Raw genomic sequence first — 21,853 nt, 5'->3', positions numbered from 1 at the left:
TCATAAAAAGAGTATTGTTCCTCCCTCATATAAAGAACACTGGCATTAATCTATCAGAGATGGTGTATCTTTCTTTTAAATTTATCAGTGGGTAGGATGAGTTGGATCTTATTAAATCTTTTTCGTTGGAAGAAATTAAAGAGACGGTCTGGAACCATGACAATTTTAGGAGTCCAGGGTCGGATGACATTAATCTTGGTTTTATAAAGGATTTTTGTGATATTTTAAATGTGGAGCTGATGCACTCTTTTGATGATTTCCAGAGGAATGATAAGTTAACTAAATGAATTAATAATACTTTTGTAGCATTAATTTCTAAAGTTGGCAATCCTCCGAGATTGGTTGATTTTCGACTTATTCTTGGTGGGGTGTTTGTACAAAATTCTGTCAAAAGTGTTGGCTAATAGGTTGAGACAAGTTGTAAGGTGGTTTCAGAAACTTGGACAACTTTTGTTAAAGGTAGGCAACTTATAGATGACATTCTTATTGCTAATGAACTAGTGGATGATGCGTGTAACATGAAGAAAAATTTGTTGTTATTTAAGGTTGACTTTGAAAAGGCATACGATTCGGTGAATTAGAAGTACTTAGATGATGTGATGATTAAAATGAATTTTCCACCACTTTGGCGAAAATGGATTTCATAATGTATGTATTACTACATCAACGACATCAATGTTAGTGAATGAAAGCCCAACTGATGAATTTAAGCTTGAAAGAGGGCTTCTTCAAGTCGACCCTCTTTCTCCTTTTCTGTTTCTTTTTTAGTTGTTGAAGGATTAAATATATTTTGATGAATGCCTTGGTAGAGAATGTTTTGTATGTTTTGAGAAGATTTCTGGTTTAAAAATTAATTTTCATAAAAGCATGTTATTTGGCGTCAATGTTGCTTAGTCGTGGTTGCATGAAGCGACTTTGGTAAATTGTAAACATGGTCGCCTCCCTTTTTCGTATATGGGGTTGCCCATTGGTGGAGATTCTAGAAAGATTCTTTTTTGGTATCCTTTGATTGAGCGGGTTAGAGGAAGATCGTCGGAGTGGAAGAGTAGGAATTTATCTTTAGGGGGGTCAGCTGATTCTCCTTAAGTTTGTTCTGTCCTCCATACCAATTTATTTTCTTTCCTTCTTCAAACCTCCATCATGTATCATTTCTTCTCCTGAGTCTATTTTTAGTGCTTTTTTTGGGGTGGGGCGAGGATATTAGGAAAATGTGTTGGTTTAAATGTGATACTTTATGCTTGCAAAGGAGAAAGGTGGTTTGGGGTTTAGGAGGTTGAAGAAATTTAATTTATTTTTACTTGGTAAATGAGTTTGGAAGGTGTTGGAAGAAAGGGAGAGTTTTTGGTATAAAGTTTTATGTATGAGGTATGGTGAGGAAGAAAGTTCATATTGATTTAAAAGATGATGCATTATTGTATTCATTTTGAGATCTATGGCTTAGAAGAACATAATAACACAAATGGAAGTGATATTTATGTTCTAAACCACTGTATTAGCGTGATCATATTTGTATGTTATTTGCAAGTTATAGTCGATATCTCTTAGACTTAGATTAAGAGATAAATCACTTGCTTTCTTTACAAATTAAAATTAGTAAAACCAAAACTTATTATTATTATTATTATTATTATATATATCGAAATACTTCTTCATACACGATGTTAGACGGGGTGCACAAGAAAATTTAAGAAAAGATTGGTAAGTATATTGTAAACTTGAAATATCAAACACATCACATCAAAATAAGATAATTTTTAAGCTCCATGATGTATCTAAAATAAATTTAAAAACTCGTAGCAAAAGAAGAGTAATCGATAATAATAATTGTGTTCTATAGATATTGGTGTTCAAAGTTGAAAATACCTAATGCATATAAATTGGAAGGGAGAAAGAATGATCCAAAAGCACAACAGAGAAAATCAAATATATGTACTTGTTGTTTACATTAGAAGTTATGATACAAACGGGAGAATTGTTCTACGAATGCAACAAATTTACTTTCCTAGAACTGTTTAATGAGACATATTTTGAAAAAATGTCGAATGAATAAGGACCCACGTTAAAATATTACATAAAAGAGAATTATAGTATCAATCAAGTGAGTTGTAAAATATATTCTTCAAGCAGATCAAAACAATTTTTTTTGGGTCCTGTAAATGTGAACTTTATAGTTACCCTTGCAAGATAACAGAGAAATTAATTCTGCAACAGAGCAATACAACCATGATTCTTCGTTACGATTTCTACGTTCATAGCCCTGAAAAATGTGACTATTCAAAACCAAAAGTTAGTAGTTAATATATATGAAAAATGCAAAATCATAAAAAGTGTTTAATGAAACTAAAAATGTTTCATTCATTCTTATATACAAAGAGATATCAATCATTTTTTAATGAAAAAACTAAAAAAATGTTTTCTAGAATCCATGCAATTCTACTCACAAACTAATGACAATGCCTAATGAAACTATCCATGCAAAAACAAAACAAAAAATGACAATTATATTGATAAGCACAAAGAGGAAAAAGTTTAATGTTGTAAAATTATTCCCATTTTATGGAAGGTGCATCGACAGACATACAATAGCTAAATATACCAACTCATTTAACATTATTATTTATATCTACATAATAATTGTCCCTAAAGTCCATCAGCATAATTTCATCAAAGCTTTTGTAAACATGACTATATTAACTACTATGAGACAGTCAATATAAATTATCAATGGTGGATGACTCAATATTTAATGTTGGTCGACGCACTCCAATCCTTCCTAACAACATAGAAGACGATACAAAAACACTCAGGGGTACCAAGATGCATAAGCATAATCCTTATACCCATTCATTATATTATAGGTGGGCACAATACCTGATTTTCAACAACTTTGTCAGTCAGATCATTGATATCACCAAGAACATCAGATTCACTTGAAACCTGTCAACATATGAAAACACATTAAAACATATCAAAAAAGAAATGCGGGAGTTCAAACGAACAAAAATAGGTATGCGTCGGTAAACCTTAAGGTTATGCTTTCTTATAAACTGCTCAATTATGTCATCCTCAGCTGTAGCTTTCTTGACTGTATAGTACCTCCACTTAAAATTCACATTCCCTCTGCTAAACTCCACCTTGAACAACATCTGTTTGTCCAAAACCATGTCAAATTCAGCTGGATAATCTCCTTGACTATGTGTCTGCAATCGTGCAAAAAATATAGTTTAATTAACGTCGAACCCATGTCATTTTGAAAAAGGTTAAATATAATATCATCGACAATTTTGCACGCCATATACCTCGAGCAGTTCTTCGACAGAACGTCTGATAAAATTAGAAACAATTCGGTCGAACAACACAAATGTGGTTGATTCAGTGTCGTCCATGACGATAACATGTAGTTTAAACCTACAATGCAATTTCAAATATCAGTTTTTTTTCTTCATAAGACTACTGTCAAACATTTATTAAAATAGTATTGTTAATTATCTTAGCACGATACTCTTGCATTGGGTGCATTTTTTGCAACAAAGCTTTCCATAAACCACAGTCACTAATGACGCGCATTGTGTGCATGACCTGAAAAACCATTCCACACCAGTCTCTATCTCGCAAATTGTGGCGAGCACAGATCCAAGACACGCCTGCAAATCAAAATGATTGCGTTATAACTATGATACAAACAATTAGAGGAGTGACTTAATTAGATCATAAAGTGATACTTTCATCATTCGCCTCAATCAAATCTTCAATTGTCATGCATTTTGTCTTAAGCAAATCATCATCGGTCAATGAATCCTACGATTTCTAAATTAGAGAATGCACATCGCATTAGTACGTTCTGCTATAGCAACTTAGTCTATAAATTACAGTGAATGAAAACATAACAATGCAAAAAGATTTTATCAAATGATCTCTCAAACAAAGAATGGACAGCAAATTTGAATGTGAAGATGTAACAAATACTTCTCTAAATTACGGTGAACAGAAACATAACAATGCGGTTCTGTTCTGTTCAGATTGTACCTTAATATGATAGGGAATATAAGTGTTACTTATTATACTTTATATAAAAAAAAATAAAAAATAAAAAAGTTACATTTTACATTATGTTAGTACTAACTGCAAGTGTTGCTTTTGGAAAATTGTTCTGTTGATTAAAAAGTCAACAATTGGATTCTAATTTTATAACCTTTTTGCGGTTTACCCTTTGTAATGCAAGCCAACAATTTATATCTAATAAATAAAATTTTCTTGGCACCATTCACACCATCAAAAGCATAATGAAAAACTTTTGAATCATGTATTGGTTGAGTTTGTTCCATTCATCACAACCTAATCAAAAGACTAATGTAATCATAGTATTTATTGCCATTTAATATTTGATCATAGGTAAGTCTAACCACTACACTTATAGTTGAATCCTAATAATATTATATAAAAACAATCAAGCAAACTAATGCCAAAGAGAACCAATGCAACAATGGCCAATCTCCCTTCTCTTCTAGGAATTGTTAGGTTACTTTTGCTAATGACTACCATAAACAAATTTTGCTCAGCTAGAACTCTTAGTAATCCAACCCCTAATCGCTACCATGGCCATCATAGAATAACATTTTTAATGAAGCATATGCTCAATGATACACATCCTAATATTAATACAGAGAAACCTTCCACTACTAAGGTAACAAATCAATTACCTTTTCCAAAACCTCTAGGATTTTTTCCTCCAAATGGAGGGATTCCAATTCCACAATCAACTCAAACACAAACACTTGATCTTTCCACCATTGGTTTCTCTTTTCCTACAAGAGCAGCATTTCAAGAGCTGGAATTTGGATCTGTAACATCGATCGACGAGGAACTACTAGTTGAAGGTGATCATGAAGATGAACTAAAGAAACTTGGAAAAGCACAAGGGGTATATGTAGCTAGTGAAGAGGATGCAAGTAGCCATATGGTTGCTATGACAGTGAGTTTTCTGAAAGGTGAGTATGAAGACGGGTTGAGACTTTTTGGAGTTCATAGGAGTGATGTCTTTGAGTCACATGTTGCAGTTATTGGTGGCATTGGAAAGTACTATGGTGCTAATGGCTATGCTGTTGTTAAGGTTGTGGATAAAGTAGGGTCTAGTACAGTAGAAGGAAAAGTTACAAGTTCTAAGTTCCTTCTGTATGACGTGTATTTTAGTTAGTGCTTAGTAGTATATCTTTAAAAATCAGTCCAGATTGTGCTTTCTGTTTTTCTCTATAGTGTTGAAATTTTACTTAATATGGATTTGAGTGTGTTTCTGATATTCTCAGTAGTATTGAAATTTTGTGTAGGGTTCACAAAATAAAATTTGAAAATATGGAACAGAGGAATTTAAATTCATATGTAAGAATCGGTAGATGTTCCGATGAACTTAGCTCAGTTGGTAGAGATAATGCATAATATATACTGGGGTCGGGGTTCGAATCCCGAATACCTCACTTATTCACCTTAAAGATGAATTTCTAAGCATGACTTTGGCGCTGTTTGGTTCCTCTTTAAAGCAATTAAAATTGATTCTGAAGATGTAAAATTGATTTTAGCAATAGTGGTTGCTCTCGTAAAATTGGTTTTGTGTTTAGAATCAATTTTAACTTGAAATAGTATTTGTAGTTTTTGAGCTAAAATGAGATAACACAGATATTTATTGTTTAACTCACATTTATCTAAATATATCCAAACATAATCAACTTTACAGGCAGCTTTAAGTTTACAAAATCAATTTATTCAAAATCAATTTTTGTCACTGCAAGACTTGAACAATGCGTGCTAAAATGACAGGGTGTATTAGATTCGTTAAAATTTGAAGAATTTAGACAGCACAAAATATTTGCCTAAAATGACAGGGTGATGTTTCATAATTGCTATGGTTTTCATTTTACTGAAGTATGCTCATCAAATTACATGTTCTTCTATATATTGCTTATTGGTTTAAGCTTATAACACGTAAAATGCAGTCGGTACTGAAGAGCAAAAAGAAAATATCGGCTCTGCAGCATGGAAAAGCTGGTCTCATAAGAAATGGTGATTCAATTAACGATTTAAATTAGGCTTAACTGCACTTTTGACCACATAACTAATTAAAATACAAAACAGCCCCCTATGTATTGGATCTTTGACAGTTTTGACCCTCAAGACCACTTTTGACTTAGTCTTCGCTGACGTGGCACCCACATCCCTTAAAGGAGGTGCCACGTGTCGACCATTGTGGGTGCCACGTCAGCGAAGACTAAGTCAAAAGTGGTCTTGGGACCAAAACTGCCAAAGATCCAATACATAGGGGGTTGTTTTGTATTTTAATTAGTTAGGGGGCCAAAATCGCAACTTTTGAAAAGATAGGGGCCAAAAGTGCAATTAAGCCTTTAAATTACCTATCAATCCATTAAAACGAGTCCTATGTTAGAGATGGAGATCAAACTATATTACTACACTCCACAACTCTCGCACCAATACCACCCAAACAAACCTTTCCTCTCTTTAGCCAAAACCACCATGTTGGGGAGTCCGCGGAACACCAGGCCCGCAAAACACTGGGAGCAATAACATACTAAAGTCCTAGACTGTCATGAGACCTTGACACTACATCTCCACCCAAAACTTAAAGACATTGAACCGAGAGATTGGGAACAACTAAAATAACAATTGATTTGATCTTCATATGAAGAAAGAAAATATGACTATAAGAAGCCAGCATTAGAAACTAAATTATTGTCTGTCTATGTGGTAACTGAAATTCCTTTTGATCATCCAGGAAAAGTAAATGCAAAGTCACCTATTACTTCCACATAATTAAACTGACATTTGAATTCGAAAAATGTCAACCCTAATTTGAGAGTTGTTTTATCCAAAACACAATACAACTAATGGAAAGAACACCAACCACTCCATATATAGTATCAGCTCCACTTGTTGAATTGAAGATTAGAGTCTAGAGTCAAGAGACCCCATCCTCACCACTACCACACTCAACAATATTTGTGAGTATATATAGACACAATTAGAAATCAGCTAAATCAACAGTAAACTAAATCTTCCTTCTAAAACAATCAAGATCGCCGCAACGCCAATGGCCCGTGCATTCATATTCAATCACAGCACTATGAAAGCCACCATCAGCCTTTTCTTCCTAATCCTAACCACCAATTTCTTGATTTCCAACTCTGCAAGGATCTTAGATGAAGTGGATCCACAAGAACCACAACAAGTCATTAACAATCTGCCACTCCCATTAGTATCCAACCCTTCACTCACAACTACAATTCCCATTACCACACCACAGACAGGCCCTGGCACCAGTAATGAAGAAGCAAATGCTGACCCACCAATACCAGAAGTGGAAGCCCCTGCAGGAGATAATGTCTCAATCTCACCAGTGGCAAGTCCCACAAATGAGGATCAACAGCAGCCACAGCCGGTGGTAAAGGAACCATCGCTATCATTCTTCATGCATGATATACTAGGTGGGTCACACCCATCAGCAAGAGTAGTAACCGGAATAGTAGCAAACAGTGATGTAACAGGCTTACCCTTCTCCAAAAACAACAACAACATCTTCCCAATCACAGGAGGAATACCCTTAGTCATCCCCAAGCTCAATGGCATCATCACAAACAACAACTTACCACTCCTCGTAGGACTAGGTAACGGCCAGTCCTCCTCCACTGTGTTCCAAAACCGGGGAACCAACAACGTTGTTACAGGCGGCAACAATCAGCCGTTTGTTTCAGCAGGGAACCTTCCAGGAGGATTAACAGTTCAGAAGTTGATGTTTGGGTCTGTGACAGTGATCGATGATCAGTTGACTGAAGGGCACGAGCTGGATTCGGGCGTGGTTGGAAGAGCACAAGGGTTCTACACGGCTAGCTCATTGGATGGTACTAGTCAAAGTGTTGTGATGACGGTGTTTCTGCATGGAGGTAATGATCATGATGGCGTGGATGACAGTATAAGCTTGTTTGGAGTTCACAGGACAGCATCGCTGAAATCTGAAGTTGCAGTGATTGGTGGGAGTGGTAAGTACGAGAATGCAAGGGGATATGCAGCTCTTGAGACACTGCTGAAAGAGGATCAGCACACCACGGATGGAGTCGACACCATCATCCATTTCGATATCTACCTTACTCACTAATATGAATATCTACTTTCATTCTCATTGGCTTTCATGCCATTTTGCATTTGATGTTTTGAATTCTGCATGCCCACTGGTTAAGATAGATAAAAATGAGTTATATTTCCACACCCTTTTTCATGCAACACGTTTTTAGAATTTTGGTTTTCTTTTGATGTCCACTTTTCACAATGATGATGTACTTGGATCAGTGTAGATCCAAAATATCCATGATTTTTCATGCTATTTACATAATTATATTCTTTTTCGCATTGTAAATTCATTTCACAAAAAGAAACGCGTGTGAAATCCATTGGATTTTTGGCATTTCAGTTCATGATGGCATACAACATAAAATATTTTATATTTATGCAGTCACGATTTTAGGAATGAAACTGAACCTTCATTGAAAGATGAAGGTATTCTAGAAATGGAAAACATTTTTCACTATTCATATAGTAAGTGGGTTCATCATTCTGTATCGTATATAGACAGACTCATATACGACATGCACCATCAAAAAGAATAAAGGATTAAGGACATTGTACTAAACTTCTTAGTATCACAGCAAACAGGTCTTGAACCCCTTTTCCAATTCCTCAGCATTCAAGTTCTTCCCTATGAAAACAATTTTGTTTGTCCTTGGCTCATCTGGCTGCCACAACCTTTCTGGTGAACCTTGAAATATGTCATGAACTCCCTGTTACAGAAAAAAGCCATGCTTTATTGGCGAAACTGAACATAGTATATGATAACAGCGAAAGTAAGTCCTATGAAGCACAGACACCGCTCATGTTATATGTGTCTCGGTGCCTGACTCATGTCGCTTAATTGAAAACAACAACAATAAATAGGATAGAAGTAATTTTAAAATTACCTGAAAGACAAATCTTTCATTCATTCCTTGAACAGATAGAAGACCTTTCATCCTATAAATGTCGTCACTACGTTCCATCAATAAGGTACCAAGCCACATGTTAGCCTATAGAAAAGGTATGTTAGTTACGCTTCCAGCACATAAATGCCAACGAAGACTTTTTGCTTCAGCATTAACATCTAAAATAAAGGCATTCCCACAAGCATCCAAATTAATAAGACAAATTAATGAGCTTAGTTTTAAGCAGACAAATAGCATGTACTAACCTTCTCAAGGTCTAAGTTTCCTTCGCAAACTATGCTCACTGATGAAACGCCAGGATCGTGACTATGATCATGAGCGTGATGATCTGCATATAAAAACAAAAAAGTTGCCCTCACTTCATAGCAAAACTACGCAGTAAAGTTAATACTATTCTATTAGCTATGTCCTTATAATTTGTCCTTATGAAACGAGAAAGGATTGAATTGGGAAGCAAATAGGTAAAAACTGTTGGCCACCATTCAAATAATAAAATTAGATGAAGCAATGATATATATATATATATATATATATATATATATATATATATATATATATATATATATATATATATATATATATATAATAGGATTAACTTTAATTGACAAATCTTATAAAAGGATTGCAATCTGAACAGTGTTACAAACAAGAATAACATGTCACAAATACAGTCAACACAAAAGACAAATTTAGGTACCATGCTTGTGGTCATGTGAATCTTCATGGTGATGGTGGTGATGATCATGATGATGGTGTTCATGGTCATGGTCATGGCTATGGGCGTGATCTTCATCTTTTGATCCTTCATCATTAACAGCGCTCTCAATCCTTAAAAAGATCAAGAAGACATGCACATCATATATTCAGGCTTGGACGGTAAAAACATAATAACAAGATATTAACCGAAGAAATATCTAAATACCCATGAGGTTATGACTAAACATGACAACAAAGCAAGGCAGTTGACAAGGGTAGAAAAATGTGAGTGCTACTTAGAACATTAAATAAAAACTAAAACTTAGATAGAAGAATGAGTTATAAAATTTTAAAAAATAACTCAACAATTAGATACATTAGGAAGAGAAATGAGAATGATTTTAGCATATGGTCAACTAAACAATGAAAATAACTCGAGTATATGTACAGGCTAGCAGGATGGCATGATTAAAACTAAACTCGTTGTGCCGAGAAGAAGTAAACTTACATTAAAAAATTCCTTTTTCTTAAACAATTGAAAAAGAAGGAAACAAGAAAGAAAAAGAAAAAAAAGGTACCTCTCCAAATCAAAGCCTCCGATGCCAAGAACATAATCCAAGTTCACCTTTCCATACTCCGTCCTCTTTAAATTGGCCAGGCTGTTTATTTTCTGGAATATATAACACAATAAAATCAGTCAAACGTTTTCAAAATAATGAATTAAAATTAAGAAAAATAACTAAACGCTTAGATACAGTAGATAGAGAAAGACACTAACCCTAATCCGCTGGACCAAAGAAGTGATGTCTGATTCGCCAACAAGATCAGTCTGGTGCAAGATAGAGAAGAGTACTATAAGAACCACTTTGTATTAACGTCTAACTTTGAGAAGATTCCCAGTTAAAATAGGTTTATGGCTATTACTTGCATGAAAATCCTTAAAAGCTTATAGATGTTAATGGAGAAGTAAAATAAGATATATTTTGGATGCATAAACTGATTTCAACTAATATGAGAAGCTGTTTTTAAAAAGCTCATAATTACTGTAAGATTCATTTAACATTTCTTTTACCACAAGTGTTTCTTGAGAATTCTACCCAGACAGTTTCATAAAATATATATCTTGCACAAAGAACAAAGAATTCATTTCATTCCATAGCCCGCTACATAGTTCAGTTCAATAATAACTTTGAATTAAATGCGTAGAAGGACTAGGTCAACTACACTGCAATATAGAGTATTCAATAGCACCATATAGCAGCAGAGCATTTTGGTGTAGTGGCCGCAACGGAAGCTATAGTAGTCGAAACAATAGTTGTCGCGGCGAGATGGTGCTGCACCTCCTAATGAAATTGAAAATTCCAAAAAATTCCCTTAAGATTTAAATGTTGGGGCTTTAAGGTTGTGTATTTAAAAAAATTACAATTGAAAAGTACAAAAACAGTGAAGATTTAAATGTTGGGGCTTTGAGGTTGCGTATTTAACGACTAGCTTAGAGAAGATTCTCAGTTAAAATAAGTTTATGGCTATTACTTGCAGGAAAATCCTTAAAAGTTTATAGATGTTCATGGAGAAGTAAAATAAGATATTTTTCAGATGCAGAAACTGATTCCACTTCATATGAGACGTTTATTTTTAAAAAAAAAAAATCATTTTTATTGTAATATTCTTTTAACATTTCTTTTTCCATAAATATTTCTTTGAGAATTTTAACCAGACGGTTCCATAGAATCTATATCTTGCACAAAGAATATTCATTTCATTCCACAGCACACTACGTAGTTCAGTTCAAGAATAATTTTGAATTAGATGCATAGAAAGACCAAGCCGGGGCCATACTGCAATATAGTGTAGTCAATAGCAGTAGAGCAGTTTGGTGATGCGGTGAGATGGTACTGCAGCTCATAATTAGATGGGAAATTCCAAAAAAAAACTTAAGATTTAAATGTTGGGCTTTGTGGTTGGCTATTTTAAAACTTTTCCATTGTAAATTCCAAAACAATACTGTCACTTTCCCCCTCTTCTTGTCAGTCACAGGTAATTGTTTGAGTTTTTATGCATGTAGAAATATTGAATGTAAGAAAGTTTCAAATAATGGCCATCCTGCTATCCCGTTATGGAATTTTGGGGTCGGTTACTATCCCTATGCTCCGCTGTCTAAGAATAATAGACTATTTTCTTAATAATCCATGTTTTATACCCCAGACTAAAAGCCATTCTTAAATAAAAATAAGTTAGTTAATATCTTATTTGAAAAGATGTCTTTAAAAAAGTCATATTTCTTAAGATTCTTTTAATATTTCTTTTTCCGTTTTCAGTGTTGTCAATTGCGAATAGCGGAAAATAACGGTTTGTTAAAATTCTACTACACGACAGTGCTATAGCGCCGCTATAGCTGCTATCTCCCAACATTTTGTTTGTACTATAGTGTCGGTGCTATAGCCTCTATTTAACAACACCGAAGTGATTTGCGAGAAGTTAATCCAAACGGCACAAAGAAAGTATTTATTTCATTCCATAACTTGATGTAGAATTTTTAGAATAATTCAAAATTCGCTATATGGAAGGATATATAACCATAACCATACTGTACATTATTTAGTTAGCGATTTACTAAATCTAAATCAATGTCCCATTTTCTCGACAATCCATAATTTTCATCAACGAAAAACTAAAAACCACCCTGTAAATAAGTATAAATTAGTCATAAATACCTTATTTACGATTATTCGATCAGCATATGCAATCTGTTCTACTGCCTCATTGACCACACCTTTTGGCTTAACCTCGTCAAGATGCAAACCAGCATGTTTCGCATCAACCAAAGTGACAACACCATCCAACTTGACTTCATTAAAAATAGTATCCTCAGCATAAAAGGTCTGGATTATCGGCGCTGGATTCGCCAAACCTGTATTAATGCAAACAGTCAAATCATATTAGATACTAAAACCCTAAGAAGCAGTTCCATTTCACAATGAAGAATTTTGAAGTTGCTTAGTTACATACCAGTAGTCTCAATAACAATATGGTCAAATTTTCCTTTCTTGGAAGTGACTAATTCAGAAATCATTCTAACAAGATCACCCCTCACAGTACAGCAAAGACAGCCATTGTTCAACAACATAATATCTTCAGCACCGGCCGTTTTCGCAGCAACTAAAGAACCATCAATATCAATTTCACCAAACTACAATCATATACATAAAACCAAAACATTAACACTGAAATAATCACAATCACAATCATATAGATATTCAAATTCAACATACCTCATTTTCAATAACCGCAATTCGTTTTCCATGCTCCGCTGTGAGAATATGATTTAGCAGTGTTGTCTGTAGAAATCAAAAGTCAAAATTGATTAAGCGGTGAAATGATTGAATTGAAATGGATAAGAGAAATGATGATGATACCTTGCCGGAACCAAGAAAACCGGTGATGATGGTGGCAGGAATGCGGTTATCAGGTGGAATAACGGTGGAGACGTCGTCGGAGTCATCGGTGGTTTGAGGCGGAGATGAGGTGGATGATGAGAGGCGAGTGAGTTTGTGATGGTTGTTGTTAAGGAAGATTGTAGAAATTGGAGATGAGTTTAACGGTTGAAAATGAATAGTTCTTTTGATTTTTGTGTTGGTGGAAAGAAGAGTAGTGAAGGGTTTGGGTTTGCGATAAGCTGCGCCGAATAAGCTTGAAGCAAGTTCAGTGAAACAAAACGCCATGGGAAATGTCGCAAGTAAACAAGGTTTAGCTAGCGTTCAAAGCTGTTAGGTCCAAAACTGCATTCAATAGCCACTAGGTTTAATTTTTTTTTTTTAATTTATTATTATTTATTGGATTGGATTTTAGCTTTCCAAATTGGACTTCTAAACTGTTAGGTCCAGCAATATTAAATTTCTTTTCCCACTTCAAAGTTTGCTGAGAAACACCATAAAATTATGAATATAACCCCAACGGCAGTTAGCTGTCGTCAAGTATCTAATTGCCGTTGTATATTAACCGATGGCAACTAACTAACGATGAGGTTAGATTTGTCAATTCATAGTGTTTCTAGGCAAACATTGAAGTAGGAAAAGCAATTTTCATCCAATCTAGTGGGATAAGCCCAACTTGACTTGTATTAGGAAATTGCTCTTCTCCCTTTTGTTTTTTCTTATTCACATGCTTACGCAAGTTAACTTACGTTGAAAAAATGTCCAGCGCGAGATAACTCACATGGAAACAGTTGAGTGTGAATTAACTCATGTTGGACATAAGTAAGGGAATGAACAATTTTGAAAGGGACAAGAGCATTTTTTCTTATATTAACTTATGCAATGTAATACACCTCAAAAGTTATTTTTTACGCCCTAAAAAAAGTTATAGTTTTATAGGTGAAACAAAATTATTTTATTTTAATAGTGATCACCATTAACTCATCGTCTTCTATAACTCTTAGATCTTTAACTCAACAATTATTTTAGTCATTAAGATCAAACCAATTGAACTACTCAAACTGATCGTACCTGATCTGAAGGTGGCTATCGGTGCTTGATTGAATGCGGTGGTTCACGGTGGTAGTTTGTACTTCCGGTGAGCGTTGGACCGAATGAGGTGTGTACTTGCAGACACTCTGACGCTCAAGTCAGTAGAGTTCAGAAATTGGGGTTTGAATTTAAATAAAAGACTAAATCGTTATTTGAATGTAAATTGATGGAACGTGTAATCCATTTTGCCTAAAACAAAAATCATTACTAAAAATATATGACATAATACATGTGGAGTTTCAAATGTACCTGATATGAACCTATCATTTTGTGTATATAATGCAATGCTTATTATTTTACATAGGTGAACATCAAAATCGTAGTTTTTAATATTTACAAAATCATGTTCCAAGAAATCTCAGGCTTTCATATTAAGTCAAAATATTTTTTTAAGAGTAAAGGTCCAATTTGATCCTATATAATTTTTCAGGGACTCAATTTAATCCTTTACAAAAAGTAATATATATGAAAAACTAAATAATCCATTAATCATCCTCAATTTAAAAATAGCAAGGTCTGGTTTGATATTGATTTTGTTAAAGACTAAATTAGGTTGTGAAAAAAATGAAAGGAACCTTATTCGGTTTTCATTCTTTCTTAATGATTTTTCGAAGACAAGTTTAAACCTTTGTAAAAGTTTTCTCACAAAGTTTATAGTTCTCTCGATCCATACAGCGTCGGAGTTTTTATGTAGGGTAGGTACTATGCTATTTTTTATTTATAAAAATATATTTATATTTCAATCTGTCTTTAAGACTAAAAGAACTCAAACTTCGAACATTTAAATTTAAGGTCTGCCATTTATGATAGAATCAAAGTATTGGGGGTGGTAGTATGATATTGTGAAAGAGTCTCGCATTGGTTGAGAGATAATTGATAAATGTTTATAAGAGATGGCATGTTAAGTGTTTAGACTCAATCGTAATTCTTAAAATGATATTAAAATTTCATCTAAGATTTGTTGAGTTATCTCCGCTATCTGACCATCTATCATTCATTACACGCATCAAACTCAACAATGTTGGATGTGAAACGATGAAAGTATATGTTAAAAAGTCTCATATAAATTAAAAGATAATCAAACAATATTTATAAGCGGGGATAAATCTTATTCACAATATTATGTTAGATCCAACTGCAATTATTAAGAAATGTCTTAATTTAGTCATCTAAAGCAATTTGTGTTATACATGTCGGTAGCTTTATTAATCTGATGTTGACGCAAATGTAATGCGAGTTTGTGTCATCGATGGGTCCAACTCCAACCGAAAGAAATTACATTTAAATGTGGTCACTCACACTGGTACCCTCCCCCCCTCTTCCTATGCGAAGGAAATTACATGTAAATGTGTGGTGGAACTTGGACAATATATAGTGCTCAATACATTTTAATTTTACTGGCATGGCGTGGAACACGGGATCATTATTTAATACTTTTTTCTTCTCATGAATAAAAATATCAAAATAGTACCCAACACATTTTTGTCATTGATAACGACCAGTTCTGTTAATATGGCATGACAAAAAACGTGTCACTAAATTGAAAAAAGAAAAAGATAAGAGATTAAAATGTTATCTGATTATAACATAAATGATGAAATAAAAAAAATAACAAAATAAAGGATAAAAATATTACTTGAAATTAAGTTAAAGAATAAATTGTGTAATTTTACTTTTCTTTTTATAAACAAATTAGCATCAGGATATACACACTCCATACAACATGACACATAAGTTTTTAGTAATGGAAGCGATGTAGACATGTCAATATTGATGAAGTAAATCTTTGATGGCTTGGATTAACGTAACAAATTTGTGGAATCATAGAGTTTGATCATGGACGATATCAACACAATAAAGAGGTTATTAGTTCAAACTCATCATTTTTTGGAAGATTAAAGCATTTAACACAATCATGATCGTCTAACTGAGTTTTTGATGATTGATATTTCAATATAATTTTTTTTTTAATGCAAAAATATTAAACTTAAAATCTAGATTGTTTGATTGTAATCGAGTGATGGCAATTATTTAAATTGTTTGAATGTGTTAAAAATAAAATAAAAATTACCGCATAGAAATTAGAATGGTGGTCCAGATTTTAGGATGAGAAAATGACCCACATTTACCGTACAAGGTTGGAACAAAGATTATAAAACACAAACATTCGCCATTTCATTTCACGTTGCTTACATTGATTTCATCGCAAATGGCTCTTGAGGTTGCTGTCAAGGCTGCTGTTGGTGCTCCAACTATTCTCGGAGACTGTACGCTTCTCTCTCTCTCTCTCTCTTAGATTTCAGTTACTAGTTTTACATTTTTCATGATTTTGATTTGTTTTCATTTTCAGGTCCATTTTCCCAGAGGGTTCTCTTAACTTTGGAAGAGAAGAAGATCCCACACAACATCCATTTGATTAATCTCACTGACAAACCCCAATGGTACTCTATTTTTACTTTCTTTCTCTCTGATGTGTTTTGATTTCTTTGAATTTTGTGGGTTATTTATTTATTTATTTATTTGTAGGTTTTTGGAAGTGAATCCTGAAGGGAAGGTTCCAGTGGTCAAGTTTGATGGTAAATGGGTTCCTGATTCAGATGTTATTGTTGGAATTCTTGAAGACAAATACCCTGAACCCTCTCTTGTTTCTCCTGCTCAATTTTCCTCAGTGTATGTATGACTTGACCCTCTATTTTTATACTTTCAAAGTTTATTTTCTTACTATGTTTTTATTTCTTTAATTTCAAACTGTCACTGTTGTGGGAGGCAATTGGATCCTTCAAATACTTCTCTCCTATGAAGCATTGAAACATGCAGGAACACTGGACACCAATAATAATTTGAGAAAACAGAATAATTGGATAATTTAAATGTAAAAACATTTGTTGCATAGGACACATCTTCAATCTAAAGTGTCTGTCGGTGCTAAATAGATTGATTAGGTTATGACATTCCCATGTGTAAGATGGTACTACTAGTACACAAGATCAACAGAATGTTACTTTCTGTATTGATGTTTAAGTTGATGTTGGTCATGATCTTTTTTTGTATTTTTAAGATGAAAAATTGGAATAATTGAATGTAAGCAAGCACATGGGTTGTGTCAGTGTGTAAGTTATGACTATTTCCATTTGCAAGATGGTATTCAAGATTAACAAAATGTTACTATCTATATTGATGTTTATGTTTTTTATGTGAACTATTAAATTAGTATACATGCTTGTTTGGATTGGCTTATTTGAACATATCTACCTGCTTAAACACTGTTGAAACTGTTTGAGTGAGCTTATAGAAATATCTTATGACAAGTCCACAAGCCGTTTTCAGCTTATTTTCGTAAGCTCTCCATGATAGCTTATGAAAAGTGAAAACAACTTAGTGTATATGAAAAAAGTTATATTTTTATAGAAAAAACTTATACATAAACACTTATATGATAAACACATGTGCTTTAAGTTATTAAATAAGTTGTTTATCCAAACAAAGCTATATTATTGTGGAAAAAGGGTACTCTACTTAAGCCGTGTTTGATTATTAATATAATATTTGAATTGCTATAAGTTGTTTTTCTTCATTGCTTCTGAATTTTGTTGTTCACGATGTTCACAATTTCAGGGGGTCAAACATATTTGCTTCTTTCTCGAGCTTTCTGAAGAGCAAAGATTCAAATGATGGAACAGAACAAGCTTTATTAGCAGAACTCAATGCTTTGGATGAACATCTTAAGGCCAATGTATATATGTGAATTTATTGTCGACAACCTTATTTTTGTTAAATTTTTAACCTGTAATTGATAGCTAATTAACCACACTAATATGCTGGAGGTATTAACAGGGTCCATTTGTTGCTGGGGAGAAGGTCACAGCTGTTGATTTGAGTTTGGCACCAAAATTGTACCATCTAGTGGTAGCACTTCGCCACTTCAAGAGTTGGACTATTCCTGAGAGTTTGGCAAAGGTCCACAACTACATCAAGGTACAAAGTTGTTTTCTGTAATGGATGTAATCTTATGGTTCCGTTTTAGTCATGTCGTTGCCATTGAATTGAACAGCTGTGAAAACTGCATGATGGCATTGATTGGTGCTTGGTAATGAGAACTTTTGGTTGTCTAATTTGTCATGCCAACTGTTTCTTTGTTGTACTTTCTATACCACGCTTGAAATTTCTTCCTAATAGCAGACAAATTGTTTATTTATCTGCTACTTAAAAAAATTTGTAGTCAACATAAAGTGTGTGAAAGGAAAAACACTACAACTCAAGAAGCAAACATAATTGAAAAGACTTTTCTTTGTTTTAAAGCAAAGCTGGACTTATTTGTCACAAATCTTTCCAGAACCAAATTGATGTTCACAAAAGTGTTTCCAATATCAAATTATGGGTTTTCTATGCTTGCTGGTGTCATGAAAAAATTGGTGGTCAAATATTAATTCCCCATACATCTTCCATCCATATCAAAATGATTGAAGTACATGCTTTAAAGATAACATAAATCTTTTTAGCTTGAATTTTTAAAGTCTGAACATAAAGCTGGGTTTAAAATCTTACATATTGGATAGAGACTTCTTTTAGGTGTCAATTGCGCATGGATATTTTAGGGAAGTTTCTCTTTCAAACATTCTGTAATCCCTATTAGACTTAGACCGCCATGGAACATTTCTTTTAGCATATTCAAGTGATTAAATTTATCTCTGGATGTCTACGTGTTTTATGGTTTTGATAGCTTTCCTTCTCTATTTCTTAACTCACCCTCTCCTTTTCTCTAAAAAAACATCCACTTTATCCAAAAAAAATGAAAAGTATGCTTTTCTTATTTGCCAGGTTTCACTCTTAATTATCCTACTTGCCATGTAAATGGAAGTATTGATACTTAAACCCTTCCTGATGCTTCATAGAACTTTTTATTTCTCATCTTAACAACAAACATCGTTGCATAATTGTAGGAAGTTGACAATTAGGGTAGTATGTCACGTTCATTCTTTTTAATTAGCATCGATTAGTCATGGATAAATTTTATGCATGTTTTTCCTGTTGTTTCTTTGATTTATGATTACCGTCTTCTGCTGCTCTGAGCTGTCATTATTGTGTACACCTGCACGCACAAGGCCATCAACTTTAAGTCTAAGATGTTTTCATACTATTTCCACTGCAGTGTCTTCTTCCCCTCCTTTAAATTTCAATGTTCGATTGAGCTATGACTTTCTCTGCAACAAATTGTTAGCTTGATCATTACATTATTAGTTAAGAGGTTATATAACTTTCGGTGTAATAGTTCTTGACGCTCTTTACCACATTGAGTCCCTTTAATATATTATTTATCAAAATTCAAATGTTAATGCGCTATATGTTGAGTTAGACCTTTCATCACCTGTTTATAGGAGTATTGATGTATTTAAAGTCCAAGTCCATAGTTTTAGTGCTTTAATTTACAATACCTACAACTAAAACCTTTTGCATTTGCTAAACAAATGGATGTAATTGCTTGTTTGAATAGTATTTTGTATATGATTCAGTTGCTTAATGGATAATTATGTTATACTGCAGTTGCTCTTCTCTCGTGAATCATTTGAGAAAACCAAGGCTGCAGAGGAGTATATCATTGCTGGATGGGCACCAAAGGTCAATGCATGAAGTAGCTCGAAGTTACGAGTTTAGTGAACACCGGACATGCACTGTGATCGAGCATTATTATTAAGAAATAAGAATAGGATGTTGTAACTTATCTTTTGAAGGATTGAAATTTGCAGTGTGTTGATCTCCTCTATAATAAATAAGTAGTTTGTTTATGTGTGTTTTGTTGATGGGAATTGGGAAGTGTGTTTTATTAATCCATTGGCTGGTTGAAATGTCGATTTAAGCTTTAAACTGTGAAATTTTGAGCGTTGAGACCGTTCCAAAACACCAGGGTGTAATGGCAGGCATCTTTCGCCAGTCAGAAACGACATGTATAAAATTTGATTTTTCTGAATGACTTCCTAATCGCCACAAACTTTAGACTACTGAGTTGTTTCGTCTTGTTCAAGCTACTCAATGGTAACGTAGAGAACTGATCGTGCAAGATAATATAAGATTTTAAGTTTCTTATGTTTGGGACAACATTATGGCTGTAGTTAAATTCATGTGGGAGTCTGTAAGACCTACGACAATGCCGATGTTGTTGGACCGTTCACCCGGGTTCGAACCTGGGATCTTACAGTTGTGTGTTTTGAGTTTCAGACGGTGCATTCCACTTTGTTTATTAAAAAAAAATATCACATGGGAACCCTTTCAAAGATTGGAGTTTTGACGAATCATAAAGCCCTCATTTTTCAAGAAACTAACCTCAGAAGTTAGAACCATGTCAATTATGCTATTGAAGTAACTAGAGCTGGAAGAAAGCAGAGCGTTTGAACTATGCAATAGGCTAATAAATAATAATAACCCTATGCATTATATTCATTTGTTCCCAGTTGAGCCAGCTACTTATTCATCTGTTTTTCCCCATGTGGCCAAGAGCTAACAACTACTGTTTCTGTTTTGTATGGAATACCGCTCTTTTCCTATCTGTTTTTGCTCACTTCCATCAAAATAGCCGAGCGTGAGTTAACTCACGCAGGTGTATTTATCAGTGGGAATGAGCAAAACTGGATGGGAGAAGAGCAATTCTCTTTTGTATGAACTTGCAGCTGGGTTTGGATTTTGGAAACAAACTCCACCTTAGCAGGCTGGTTAACCGTCCAGCTAGCTTTCATTTGCTATTACCGTGTGATTGCTATTTGCACTCTATTTTTATATGCATCCCTGTCCTTTTTAAAAAAAAAAAAAAAAATCCCCAAAAATCATCCTTTTTGAAAATTAATTTCTAGAATGTTGTTTTGTGACTTAAAAAGTTCCCTACTAACTTGCAGGTTTGTTCTTTAATGTTTTGATTGGTTTGTGTTTCTTTGCTGTGTGTATCAAATGCTATTGAAAAAACCAAGTTTCACATAGATTGTTTTGTGTTTCATTGTTGTTACATAAATGTGTGATTAAAAATGATAATGAATGACACCCCTCAACTTATAAACCGGTTTTATAAGGATGATTTAAAGCTAGTATAACAATCTAACCAATTCATACTATCCACCACAATATAATAAAAACCTAATAAATGCACCCTAAAAATCGATATATATCCTAATGGTGTATTTGTTTTAAGTTTACCAAATTTATTTTAAGGAATAACATTCCTTGGAATATAAAGATGAGAATTTTATTCCAATGTAATATTCTTAGAAACCATAAAAATAGAAATTATAATAGGTAACTATGTAGAAATTTATTCACATCTCAATGTGAACTTAATTCCCACCCTTTCTATTCCCAGAAACATTTTATCGTCGGGAATAAAATTTAGTAAACTTGTAACAAATATAGACATATATATTTCTATCATTTTATTATAAGAAATCAACAAATATAACTTGAAACAAACACATTTAAGTTTCTTCTGTGTCGAATACATCTCCCATATTGCAACTATCGACTTTCTAAGAGTTAATTTCTTTTTTGCTGAAACTTTCAAGACTTAAGTTACCCAATTGTTTACAATTTATTCAAGATTATATACATGAAAAAGTA

General features: G+C 33.7%; 5 protein-coding genes across 7 annotated transcripts; 3 read left to right on the top strand and 2 right to left on the bottom strand.

Annotated features, from left to right (window-relative positions):
* Nucleotides 1-1,894: 1,894 nt before the first annotated feature.
* LOC25485733 (uncharacterized) lies at nt 1,895-4,838 on the bottom strand. 3 transcript variants are annotated; one of them, XM_039830069.1, is made up of 7 exons: nt 4,701-4,838; nt 3,503-3,644; nt 3,300-3,408; nt 3,024-3,200; nt 2,913-2,937; nt 2,872-2,882; nt 1,895-2,270 (listed from the first exon to the last, which is right to left on the bottom strand). In XM_039830069.1, exons 2-7 carry the CDS (start codon nt 3,589-3,591, stop codon nt 2,250-2,252), a joined length of 432 nt encoding a protein of 143 aa, XP_039686003.1. In that variant the 5' UTR covers nt 3,592-3,644; nt 4,701-4,838; the 3' UTR covers nt 1,895-2,249. The 3 variants fall into 3 exon arrangements, with proteins under 3 accessions (XP_039686003.1, XP_024628659.1, XP_039686004.1); XM_024772891.1 differs by having other exon boundaries at nt 2,872-2,937; XM_039830070.1 differs by having other exon boundaries at nt 2,872-2,937; nt 3,580-3,644.
* On the top strand, nt 4,482-5,271 carry LOC25485732 (dirigent protein 25). The gene has a single exon (XM_013615009.3). It carries the CDS (start codon nt 4,484-4,486, stop codon nt 5,192-5,194), a length of 711 nt encoding a protein of 236 aa, XP_013470463.3. The 5' UTR covers nt 4,482-4,483; the 3' UTR covers nt 5,195-5,271.
* A 1,805-nt stretch (nt 5,272-7,076) lies between these two features.
* LOC25485731 (dirigent protein 9) lies at nt 7,077-8,469 on the top strand. Its single transcript, XM_013615008.3, has one exon. It carries the CDS (start codon nt 7,097-7,099, stop codon nt 8,156-8,158), a length of 1,062 nt encoding a protein of 353 aa, XP_013470462.1. The 5' UTR covers nt 7,077-7,096; the 3' UTR covers nt 8,159-8,469.
* Nucleotides 8,470-8,482: 13 nt separating this feature from the next.
* LOC25485730 (COBW domain-containing protein 1) lies at nt 8,483-13,515 on the bottom strand. Its single transcript, XM_013615007.3, has 10 exons — nt 13,148-13,515; nt 13,004-13,069; nt 12,741-12,921; nt 12,446-12,642; nt 10,510-10,560; nt 10,310-10,401; nt 9,733-9,863; nt 9,281-9,363; nt 9,015-9,119; nt 8,483-8,837 (listed from the first exon to the last, which is right to left on the bottom strand). Exons 1-10 carry the CDS (start codon nt 13,451-13,453, stop codon nt 8,700-8,702), a joined length of 1,350 nt encoding a protein of 449 aa, XP_013470461.1. The 5' UTR covers nt 13,454-13,515; the 3' UTR covers nt 8,483-8,699.
* A 2,833-nt stretch (nt 13,516-16,348) lies between these two features.
* On the top strand, nt 16,349-20,082 carry LOC25485729 (glutathione S-transferase DHAR1, mitochondrial). The gene is made up of 6 exons (XM_013615006.3): nt 16,349-16,524; nt 16,608-16,698; nt 16,784-16,927; nt 17,873-17,990; nt 18,092-18,232; nt 19,799-20,082. The coding sequence occupies exons 1-6, from the start codon at nt 16,467-16,469 to the stop codon at nt 19,883-19,885; spliced, it is 639 nt and encodes a 212-aa protein (XP_013470460.1). The 5' UTR covers nt 16,349-16,466; the 3' UTR covers nt 19,886-20,082.
* Nucleotides 20,083-21,853: the final 1,771 nt, after the last annotated feature.

This window comes from Medicago truncatula, chromosome 1 (assembly GCF_003473485.1).
Source record: "Medicago truncatula cultivar Jemalong A17 chromosome 1, MtrunA17r5.0-ANR, whole genome shotgun sequence".
In the NCBI taxonomy this organism is placed as follows: domain Eukaryota; kingdom Viridiplantae; phylum Streptophyta; class Magnoliopsida; order Fabales; family Fabaceae; genus Medicago; species Medicago truncatula.
Note: the sequence above shows the minus strand (reverse complement) of the source record. Positions and strands in the feature narration are given on the sequence as shown.

Bases quoted from the DNA above. Each gene is read 5' to 3' on its own strand.
- LOC25485733 (XM_024772891.1), bottom strand. From the start codon at position 3,591: ATGGTTTTTCAGGTCATGCACACAATGCGCGTCATTAGTGACTGTGGT. The intron at 2,938-3,023 runs GTTTACCGACGC...ATATGTTGACAG, and splicing joins TAAGAAAGCATAACCTTAAG to GTTTCAAGTGAATCTGATGT. The intron at 2,271-2,871 runs GTATTGTGCCCA...GGTTTTGAATAG, and splicing joins ACAAAGTTGTTGAAAATCAG to TCACATTTTTCAGGGCTATG.
- LOC25485732 (XM_013615009.3), top strand. From the start codon at position 4,484: ATGGCCAATCTCCCTTCTCTTCTAGGAATTGTTAGGTTACTTTTGCTA.
- LOC25485731 (XM_013615008.3), top strand. From the start codon at position 7,097: ATGGCCCGTGCATTCATATTCAATCACAGCACTATGAAAGCCACCATC.
- LOC25485730 (XM_013615007.3), bottom strand. From the start codon at position 13,453: ATGGCGTTTTGTTTCACTGAACTTGCTTCAAGCTTATTCGGCGCAGCT. The intron at 12,922-13,003 runs GTATGTTGAATT...ATATGATTGTAG, and splicing joins TTGCGGTTATTGAAAATGAG to TTTGGTGAAATTGATATTGA. The intron at 8,838-9,014 runs GTAATTTTAAAA...TTTCTGTAACAG, and splicing joins ATGAAAGATTTGTCTTTCAG to GGAGTTCATGACATATTTCA.
- LOC25485729 (XM_013615006.3), top strand. From the start codon at position 16,467: ATGGCTCTTGAGGTTGCTGTCAAGGCTGCTGTTGGTGCTCCAACTATT. The intron at 16,699-16,783 runs GTACTCTATTTT...ATTTATTTGTAG, and splicing joins CTCACTGACAAACCCCAATG to GTTTTTGGAAGTGAATCCTG. The intron at 18,233-19,798 runs GTACAAAGTTGT...GTTATACTGCAG, and splicing joins AGGTCCACAACTACATCAAG to TTGCTCTTCTCTCGTGAATC.